Raw genomic sequence first — 11486 nt, 5'->3', positions numbered from 1 at the left:
CGTTCTTCCTACCAGTTTGAACAACGGAAGAAAGACGAGGAAAGAAGGCCACAAGACGCTGCTCGTAACAGAGCCAGCATGCAGAATCGGCAACACTGACTGGTATGTGATTACTATTGTTGTCGCTATCTTCTGCATGCTAGATCAAAAGTCATGTGCGTTTTCCACTCATCAGTTCTTGTGCTTCTGTTGGTATGTTAGCATGACAGGATTATGCTAAGCTGAGCTTTTCAAGCGTCTTGTTTTCTTACCACTTGGATATTTTACTTGGGACTGACAGTTCAGAATAAATGTATCTGCAGTGTTGCCTACACTTGACGATCTCTTTCCCCTCTGGGAATTCTAAGCACGGTTTTTTTTCCGTTTACACAACAAAACATGTTGATAGTAAGTCAAATTGCGTAATGCCATTTTCTCGTACAGAATGACATTGATGTTGATGATATTTTCACTGATTCGTGACAGTAAGACACAGTGTTTCGTTTTAGGTAATGCATGGAACCACAAAACAGTAAAAGGGAGCTTTCTGAAATGGCGGCGGTGATTTCAATATTCAGAGATCTATCTCAGGAATATTGCCTTACATGTGCCTATTCCCCTGTAACCTTTTTATGTATTTTAGATCTGCCATGATACGATTTGTAAAACGACGGAAGGACATGAGTTATGGTCTAAAAGTGGTGATTTTGTGTATTTATTTTAGGAAGGAAATCGTGCCAGAGATGTTGTTTGGTCAGTAGGGAGGTTGGGAAATAGTTTTTTCAAAGGTAGAAGGACATTTCGAGTAGGCATTGAAAATGAACGAAAGGCAATTCTGGGACGATACCAAGGATTGTTGTGAATGATGCAGATCTCTGATGCAGACAAAGCGTTTTTTTTTGTTTTTTTTATAAATCAGTGCAGAATTTAATCTTGAGTGAAGCGGTATGTTTTTGAAGAACTCTTCAAAACAATCTTCGTTCTGTTGAATAGGAGGATGTGTGTGTGTGTGTGGGGGGGGGGGGGGGGGGGTCATAATGGCGTGTGCCCGATTTCAACAGAAAAACTAGGAAGATCTATCGTAGATCTGAAAATAAATAATTCAGTGATGAACAAAGATTAATTTGTTTGTGCGTGTGTGTGTGTGTGTGTCTGTGTGTGTGTGTGTGTGTGTGTGTGTGTGTGTGTGTGTGCGCACGCGCGATACCCGTGATGAGGCGACCATTGTGTAGTGGCTATGTTCCCCAGGCTCCAACAGAAGCAGGCTGAAATCGAATTCTGTGAATGTGATCGTTTATCGTGTGATGGAGTGATACCGCTAGTCGTTTTAACAAAAGAAGCTTTCTCAGAAATATCCAAAAATGCATACACAACAGTCCCCTTCTTTTGATTGATGTTTGGTCTGATTTGTTTCGCAACATGGGACACTGTTCAAAAGACAGTGCAGGAGTATTTTCAAACACCTTGAGGAGACAGGACATTGTTTCTGTTTTACAGTGGCCAGGTCAGTCACGATGTGTGGTCAGTGTTAAAAAGCGACCCTGTTAGATTCACTCGAAGGGTACTAACACTGCATGCATTGTGAAACCGCGACTAATGGTACTGTTCGTGTTGTTTCTGTAAAGCATGGTAAGTTTTGTGCATACATAAGAATCACCCGGTTTTTTTGTGTGTCTCCTATGTGAACGGGGCATGCTGTTATGATTACAGAGTGATCCACTGTTTCAGGTGTCAGTGCGGACATTGCTGCCGGATGCCAACTTCTGTTGAGTGTGTGTGTTGCCACGACGTCAGACAAATCAAACAGAAGGTAGAAGGCATGGAAGAGCAGGTAGGCTGCATCACAGCACATCTTGGCTTTCGTACCGTGTGTCTGGACATCTACTGCCTGGAGACCGCATACTATGCGTACAAGCAGGACTACGGGCGTCTAAACTTCGATCTGCATGAGTATGTAACACAACACAAATCAGAAGATTATCATTCGGATATATTTGCATATTCTTACACTGAAAAGAGAGTGAAATACGTAGTACATTGTATTACACAAATAAACAGATCGGATACGTAAACTAGACACAAATACATCGAATCTAATTAAATCTTCATTATAAACATTAACAGTGGAAAATAACAGCAACTGGGAAACAATAGCATTTGTGTGAAATAAATACAAAACCTATTGTAAGACTGAACACCCACCCACAAACTTTTCAAGATACAATTTAATTGATGTGGGATTTTTCAGTATGTACACTTCTTACTTGCCGGTGTAGCACGATATTAATCCTACGAGATTTTTACTCCGGAGTAAAAAAATTCGTACGAATATGTTACTCTACTCATACGTGAGAAAGTTACTCCCCACGACAGGTGTACTCCGATTAAAAAAAATGACGAACAAAATTGTAACTCCCCTGACAAATAATTAACTAATACATTAATCCACCCTATCCACATAATTATCAGTATGATTAGAGCTTGTTAATTTTTCTTAAGTTTTGACATCGGAAATGTACCTCATTGCTTAGAATGGGTGTGTAGCTGATGATCGTTGGTGAAAGCCTACAGTAATAGAACTTGGCGGACATTGGTCATAGTCCGATAACTGCCTGCATACAGTATACCTACATAACAGATTCCAACACAAATTTCTAAAGTGAACATGTCATATCTTTATTTTTATGGATGAAGAAGAAAAGGAGGTTTCCGCCTGACATTTATCGAAAAAAAGGAAGACATCTTCTGGAAGGTTTTAGATGCAAAGTTTCATGAAGATCTCAGCAATCATTTTCAAGGAATCGCTCCACACGCTTTCTATACGATTTTCGTATGAAATTGTAATCTATTTTCTTGCTACGCAGGGGCGGACCTAGTTGTGGATAAGGGGGGGGGGGGGGGGTTCCAATTTGGAGCAGGGGTCCATGGGCCGCTTAGGCCCCGGTGGGGTCCAGGGGCAAAGCCCTGGGGGGCTTCGCCCCCCAGATGCTGAAGGAATTTTATTTTTTTTAGGTCAATCGGAGGCCTCTCCTTTGAGTTTTTCGTCAGTTTCAAGCATGTTGCATTTGGAAGGAAGGAAAGCACAAACCCTTTGGGGGGGGGGGGGGGGGGTCCGGGCACCCAGGAACCCCCCCCCCCCCCCCCCCCCTAGGTCCGCCCCTGCTACGGGTTATTGATATATAGATTTTAAATATTTGCCTATATTATATTTGTGACAAAAATGCAGTGCGTTCAATGTTATTCTGGGATTGCTTTACACCACTTGTTTCTTTCTTGCTTTCGCAGGAAATACAGATATGTCGCCTACAGGCAGCTGGTGCGATGGTGTTGGGGTTTTCTAGGCAAAAGCATCAGGGTGCCTCTACCAGCTTGTGCCGTGAAAACGATCAGGGACACTTTTCCAGACGGAGGAAGAGTGGGGTTCAAACTCCCCCCAGCTGGATGGAATCGTGTGACCCTGTGTTGAACAGCTTCCTGCATGGTGGGAAAATGGTACTGGGATGCCAGGTGGTCTGGTACATGGTCCACATGATCCCACAAACTTAGTTCCAGGTTCCTGGGGCTGTTGGTGTACTCCCGCATCAGATACTCTGTGAGCCGGTCAGCATAACCTGTGCCCCGCAAATAGAAATACAAATTAAATCGATGAATTTGACTCAAGAAATAACTGTTTGTGGTGATATGCATCGGTATGAATGTATAACGGGTTCATTAAATATACCCCCCCCCCCCCCCCCCCCCTCTTGTGTTACAACGTTCACTACCTTTCTTGGTTAAATGAACTGCTTGAAGTTAAACTTTTAGAAATTTACCCTCACTATTATATATTTTTCTAATTTCTAAGATTTGATTTTGTTACATATCCTTTTTGAGGACGTAGAGTGGGAGTTCCACTAAACTCAGGTCTGTCAAAACTTTTGCATCAGATAGTGAATTTATGACTCAGAAACATACTCATAAGGGAGAGATCATTGAAACTGAAAGCAGAGGTTATTTGTGGAATTCCCCAAGTCTTCGTGCATGCGAGTGTCCGACAAACAAAACTGTAGCACGTTCAACCATCTTGACAGAAGGAACAAATACCCACGCTTCCAAAGTAGGTCAGAACTGTTGCAGAGTAGTACAGGAAGGGTTTTCACACTATAACTACCACTCTCATGAAGTTTTTCACTTCAATTGAAAGCCCATGATAGTGGTACGATATCAAAACAGAAAAGCTTAAAAAACAATGATACTCGCCGGGATTATTGTCGCTTTTCTACTCCTCAAAAACTCAGCTAATATTTCGGCTGTCACTGTTTACAGTCAGGATGATTGTGGGCTATATTTATAATGTACCCATCATCCTCTGTTTTACCCCACCCCGTGTCATCCGGGTTGCTCCAAAACAACATTGTCTGCTTCAGGAGCAGACGACATAGAAATAGTATACGTCACAATCACATACGGACATGATCTGTTGCATAAATTCCCTTTTCTTTCTTTTGATTTTTTTTTTTTCTTTCGTGGGGGGTGGGAATGTTTACAACAATGTACATGAGATATAGCGAAATTCGTGATTAAGCGTGAAACGGGACATTGGGCATTTCCCCATGTTCAACTAAGAAACAGCGACAGAAGATTCATGACAAAAGCTTGTACCTTCCAGTGATGTCACAGCTCTCCTCGGATTGGTTACCGAGTTCCCAGTCCTCGTTTTCTCGGTCTGTCACCATTCCCTCCTCCTCGTCTGACTCGCTGACGGGCTCTTCCTCCATAACTTTGAAAAGATGTTCATGCACTGCTAGCGGTTGTCGGTTTCCTTTGGGTTCTTCAGGATCCGTCTGCTGGCAGAAATCAACCTTTTTCATGTGAACAAGAGGTGCTGGGTGTACCTTATCATCAGTTTGTGACCCTTTAAAACAGAAAGAACACTTCATCCTTTGCAACTTTCATGCTCATAATAAAAACATGAAATTCTATATTTAGCGCGCATGTGTGTGTGTGTGTGTGTATGTGTGTGTTTGTGTGTGTGTGTGTACATGTGTGTGTGTGTGTGTGTGTGTAATGTGTGTGTGTGTGTGTGTGTGTGTGTGTGTGTGTGTGTGTACGTACACCTTTCACATTGCTGTGGGTTGACTGTCTGTGCACAGGCAAATATTTTGATGACTGGCGGTTTTTCGTGACAGCGGCAAGTACAGCAGGGCTTGTTATGGAGTGTCCTCAGAGACTATAGAGTATACAGAGACGCTTCATTCGGCGCTGAAAATTGAAACAGGAAGCCCTGTGGCGCCACCACGCGGAAACATGTAAAAACCTACTTTCCCTTTCCACAGCAGTAGCGATATCGTGCAGCACAACCATGGCCGCACCAAAAAGAAAACACAGCGGGGCATGGTCTTTGGCCATCAATTGCTCAAACTCACATGCCAAAGGCTTCAGGATGTTCAAATTTCCTGAGGAAGAGAGCAAGTGAGGGTTGTTTTTTTGTTTTTTTTCTCTCGTTAAATGTCGGAAAATCAGTAAAAAGTGTAGCGTCGAACTGCGTGTATTCTACCAGAACAGAGAAAACACACACTGTACACAAGCTCAACAATGTGATTGCGCAGTTGTTTAATTAACATCAGGCTTAATTTTGTTTTGAAGGACAACTGAACAATTGATTCTATTCTTCGTCCAAGCGCAAAAGTCGAAAACTTCTCAAACTAGAATACTTGTGACGATGCTGTTCAAAGTGTCATCCAGTCGGTCCGTACGTACCTCGTTAATTCATCTCAATTCATGTGTGTGTGTGTGTGTGTGTGTGTGTGTGTGTGTGTGTGTGTGTGCGTGTGTGTGTGTGCGTGTGTGTGTGTGTGTGTGTGTGTGCGTGCGTGCGTGTGTGTGTGTGTGTAACTGACTCAGAGAGAGAGAGAGAGAGAGAGAGAGAGGGAGAGAGAGAGAGAGAGAGAGAGAGAGAGAGAGAGAGAGAGAGAGAGAGAGAGAGCTTTCTGAACAAGAAAGAAGCAACCGATAAGAAATAAGACAATCATCGATCGATCAAGATTCTTTAATTAAAGTCAGCTAGGTCACAATAATGTTGTTTAAGTTGCTGTATTTTACAGTTTTCCTTACATGATAATTTCTTAGCACCGTGCAATTGACTACCCATTTCACTTTAGAGGTGCTGGGACGACGCCAAGTTGACTAAATCAGTGCCTTAGTTACCGATTTGACCGGGAACTATTTCGTTAACGATTTATTCCTGACATATTTTCTCAGGCTTAAGTGACCATGTATACAGTATGTTTGTGTATTTGACTAAAACACACAAAAATAACGACGGTTAGTTCGTGAAAAGACACTGACTTGAATCATGTTTACATAACTACAGCGATGCAGCGGGTATTGCCTTAGTAAATTTGATTTAATTTTAATCTACACCATTTTCTGCGGTGTTTTTATGGTCATTTAAAAAGGATGTTCACAAACAAACATATTTTTTCGTTCAGTTACTTTTTGCAGCACTGTCAGCCGGACAGAACAGACAGTATGTTAATATAAACGTGATATAAACACAGCCGACAGCAGCCGCTATACGCGAACTTCCTTGTGCGGCAGGGAGTGGCTCTTTTCCCGCGCGCTGGCGGCCGGTCTCACTTTCGCACCGCAGCGCAAAGAAGGATGAAGCGTCTCTGTATACTCTATAGTCTCTGGTGTCCTTTTGTTCTCATCGTTTGCCGTTGGGAATCGTGACAGTTCCCTTTTCCTCTGGAAGTAAAAGAAGAAAGACACTTAGTCTAATGATAATTTGATTTGAAAGTATGCTTGGTCTGGTATTGTCTATTAACCTATTCAGAACATTGAAAATTGAAATACCCACTGAAAGACGTATGGATATTATCATGTGTGTATCCATGCGTAAGTTTCAACACATAAGCTGGTTTTACGTGTCTCAGTCAATGCAGACAAATCACATGCACGATTCTCACATCTCTCGTCTTTCAGTAGCAAAAACTGCACGCTTACAGTAGATATTTTATACATAGTGAATTATAATTCAAGCAAACACTGTCAATGTCATGGATTTACATTTGGAGTTTGCGATCATATTTACCCCACGCTTGACACATATATTGTGTAATGTCTCCACACAAAAAACTGACAACGTGTTACTCTTAATCTGCCGCACCACCCCCCACCCCTATCACCCCCACCCGCTCTTGTTCCTGCCCAGCCCCAATTTTCCACAGCTCGGCTCAGACCGTTATGCAACAGTGTTGCCTGTGGCGCTTCGACGTCAATACCTCATCTTTGTAATCCAGCAGTAATAGCCGGACCAAGACACACTAATCTGCACCAATTCACATTTGCTGCGCACCAATAAGTGGGTGCATGGTCAAAACAAAAAACATCTACTACATCTACAATCAAAGTACACTGACCTTCAAGCAGCTTTGAACGGAGGGTACTGCCAATCGCGACAATACTCTTTTCGGTTGAAACCCCAACCTGTTTTGCTCAAAGTTGATGAAGTCGGTTTGCACGAAATGTTCACTGCAAATGAACCTGCTTAGTGCTTTTGCCAGACACTTTTAAATGCGCACGCTTTAGCTGTGGAAACATCTCCCATTTCGATAACAAACTTAGGTTTTTGGTAGGAAATCTGTGGAAGGAAATGCCGCTTGTTGTTTGCGTGTTTTTGCAGTTTGCGGCTGCACACCTACGAGGCATTCTTCCGGACCCAGTTAACACTTTTACACATGTATGCATGAACACCACGCTGGTTGAACCAAAACAAACACTGTGACGTCACAGTGAACCGACGTCACAATGAACCAAAAATCACGTGACCACAACATGACCCCAGGCGGCTTGTCTTGGTTAGCCCACCAATAATAAATGTTCAATTACAACAACAACAAAATTTTTAATAATTTTTAAAATATTTTTCCTGAGATGTTTATAACATTTGGCATCCGATATTCAAGCTTTTGGAGATATTTCAAAACCTTGGACTTGTCCTTTAAAACATTTAGTCAAAACTTGACTAAATGTAAAAAGGTGTAACAGTTGATTGAAAATGAAATAAAACACCAGTTAATACAACAACAACAACAAACAAGTCGCGTAAGGCGAAAATACTACATTTAGTCAAGCTGTGGAACTCACAGAATGAAACTGAACCGTAGTCCGCCGCTTGTGCAAAACGGAGTGAAACTGACGAGCCTGTTTAGCGCGGTAGTGGTTTCGCTGTGCTGCATAGCACGCAGGCTTTTCTGTGCCTCTCTTCGTTTTAACTTTCTGAGCGTGTTTTTAATCCAAACATATCATATCTATATGTTTTTGGAATCAGGAACAGACAAGGAATAAGATGAAATTATTTTTAAATCGATTTCGGAAATTTAATTTTGATCATAATTTTTATATTTTTAATTTTCAGAGCTTGTTTTTAATCCAAATATAACATATTTATATGTTTTTGGAATCAGGAAATGATTTAGAATAAGATGATTGTAAATTTGGATCGTTCTATGTCATAAAACAAAATATATATATTACAATTTTCAGATTTGTAATGACCAAAGTCATTAATTATTTTTAAGCCACCAAGCTGAAATGCAATACCGAAGTCCGGCCTTCGTCGAAGATTGCTTTACAAAAATTTCAATCAATTTGATTGAAAAATGAGGGTGTGACAGTGCCGCCTCAACTTTTACAAAAAGCCGGATATGACGTCATCAAAGACATTCATCGAAAAAAGGGAAAAAAACGTCTGGGGATATCATACCCAGGAACTCTCATGTAAAATGTCATAAAGATCAGTCCAGTAGTTTACTCTGAATCGCTCTATACACACACACACACACACACACACACACACACACACACACACACACACACACACACCACAACCCTCGTCTCGATTCCCCCTCTATGTTAAAACATTTAGTCAAAACTTGACTAAATGTAACAAGTCGCGTAAGGCGAAAATACATCATTTAGTCAAGTAGCTGTCGAACTCACAGAATGAAACTGAACGCAACGCAACGCAGCAAGACCGTATACTCGTAGCATCGTCACTCCACCGCCCGTGGCAAAGGCAGTGCCAGTGGAATTGACAAGAAGAGCGGGGTAGTACTTGCGCTGAGAAGGATAGCACGCTTTTCTGTACCTCTCTTCGTTTTAACTTTCTGAGCGTGTTTTTAATCGAAACATATCATATCTATATGTTTTTGGAATCAGGAACCGACAAGGAATAAGATGAAGGTGTTTTTAAATTGATTTGGACAACTTAATTTTGATAATAATTTTTATATTTTTAATTTTCAGAGCTTGTTTTTAATCCAAATATAACATATTTATATGTTTTTGGAATCAGAAAATGATAAAGAATAAGATGTACGTAAATTTGGATCGTTTTATAAAAAAAATATTTATTTTACAATTTTCAGATTTGTAATGACCAAACTCACTCATTAGTTTTTAAGCCACCAAGCTGAAATGCAATACCAAACCCCGGCCTTCGTCGAAGATTACTTGACCAAAATTTCAACCAATTTGGTTGAAAAATGAGAGCGTGACAGTGCCGCCTCAACTTTCTTGAAAAGCCGGATATGACGTCATCAAAGACATTTATCAAAAAAATGAAAAAAACGTCTGGGGATTTCATACCCAGGAACTCTCATGTCAAATTTCATAAAGATCGGTCCAGTAGTTTAGTCTGAATCGCTCTACACACACACACACACAGACAGACAGACACACACACACACACACACACACACACACACACACACACACGCACATACACCACGACCCTCGTCTCGATTCCCCCCTCTACGTTAAAACATTTAGTCAAAACTTGACTAAATGTAACAAGTCGCGTAAGGCGAAAATACAATATTTAGTCAAGTAGCTGTCGAACTCACAGAATGAAACTGAACGCAATGCAACGCAGCAAGACCGTATACTCGTAGTCCACCGCTCACGGCATAGGCAGTGAAATTGACAAGAAGAGCGGGGTAGTAGTTGCGCTAAGAAGGATAGCACGCTTTTCTGTACCTCTCTTTGTTTTAACTTTCTGAGCGTGTTTTTAATCCAAACATATCATATCTATATGTTTTTGGAATCAGGAACCGACAAGGAATAAGATGAAAGTGTTTTTAAATTGATTTCGACAATTTAATTTTGATAATAATTTTTATATATTTAATTTTCAGAGCTTGTTTTTAATCCGAATATAACATATTTATATTTTTTTGGAATCAGCAAATGATGGAGAATAAGATAAACGTAAATTTGAATCGTTTTATAAATTTTTATTTTTTTTTACAATTTTCAGATTTTTAATGACGAAAGTCATTAATTAATTTTTAAGCCACCAAGCTGAAATGCAATACCGAAGTCCGGGCTTCGTCGAACATTACTTGACCAAAATTTCAACCAATTTGGTTGAACAATGAGGGCGTGACAGTGCCGCCTCAACTTTCACGAAAAGCCGGATATGACGTCATCAAAGACATTTATCAAAAAAATGAAAAAAACGTTCGGGGATTTCATACCCAGGAACTCTCATGTCAAATTTCATAAAGATCGGTCCAGTAGTTTAGTCTGAATCGCTCTACACACACACACACACACACACACGCACAGACAGACAGACAGACACACATACACCACGACCCTCGTCTCGATTCCCCCTCGATGTTAAAATATTTAGTCAAAACTTGACTAAATATAAAAAGAAGAAAAGAAGAAGAAGAAAAAAAAACACTAACTACTCCTGTTTCTTCATCTTCCTCTTCTGTTTTCTCTTTTTATTCTTCCTCTTTTTTTGCTCTTAGTAAATGTTTCGCCTTTTTCACTATCTTTTTTTTTCTCCTCTTCTTCTGTTTCATTTTTATATTTAGTCAAGTTTTGACTAAATATTTTAACATCGAGGGGGAATCGAAACGAGGGTCGTGGTGTATGTGCGTGTGTCTGTGTGTGTGTCTGTGTGTGTGTGTGTGTGTGTAGAGCGATTCAGACTAAACTACTGGACCGATCTTTATGAAATTTGACATGAGAGTTCCTGGGTATGAAATCCCCGAACGTGTTTTTCATTTTTTTGATAAATGTCTTTGATGACGTCATATCCGGCTTTTCGTGAAAGTTGAGGCGGCACTGTCACGCCCTCATTTTTCAACCAAATTGGTTGAAATTTTGGTCAAGTAATCTTCGACGAAGCCCGAACTTCGGTATTGCATTTCAGCTTGGTGGCTTAAAAATTAATTAATGACTTTGGTCATTAAAAATCTGAAAATTGTAAAAAAAAAAAAAAATTTATAAAACGATCCAAATTTACGTTTATCTTATTCTCCATCATTTGCTAATTCCAAAAACATATAAATATGTTATATTCGGATTAAAAACAAGCTCTGAAAATTAAATATATAAAAATTATTATCAAATTTTTTTTTCGAAATCAATTTAAAAAGACTTTCATCTTATTCCTTGTTGGTTCCTGATTCCAAAAACATATAGATATGATATGTTTGGATTAAAAA

The 11486-nt window shown here is 40.2% G+C and overlaps 1 protein-coding gene across 1 annotated transcript in view; it reads left to right on the top strand.

Moving 5' to 3' along the window:
• Nucleotides 1-3575, top strand: part of LOC138964854 (uncharacterized) — a 3853-nt gene extending 278 nt beyond the window's left edge. Inside the window, exons 1-3 of the mRNA XM_070336912.1 lie at nt 1-102; nt 1708-1929; nt 3265-3575. The exon at nt 1-102 is cut by the window's left edge and continues 278 nt beyond it. Coding sequence (XP_070193013.1) covers nt 1-102; nt 1708-1929; nt 3265-3445 — 505 coding nt within the window. The 3' untranslated portion in view covers nt 3446-3575. The remainder of the gene's footprint in view (nt 103-1707; nt 1930-3264) is intronic.
• Nucleotides 3576-11486: the final 7911 nt, after the last annotated feature.

The sequence above is a fragment of the Littorina saxatilis genome, linkage group LG4 (assembly GCF_037325665.1).
Source record: "Littorina saxatilis isolate snail1 linkage group LG4, US_GU_Lsax_2.0, whole genome shotgun sequence".
Lineage (NCBI taxonomy): Eukaryota > Metazoa > Mollusca > Gastropoda > Littorinimorpha > Littorinidae > Littorina > Littorina saxatilis.
Note: the sequence above shows the minus strand (reverse complement) of the source record. Positions and strands in the feature narration are given on the sequence as shown.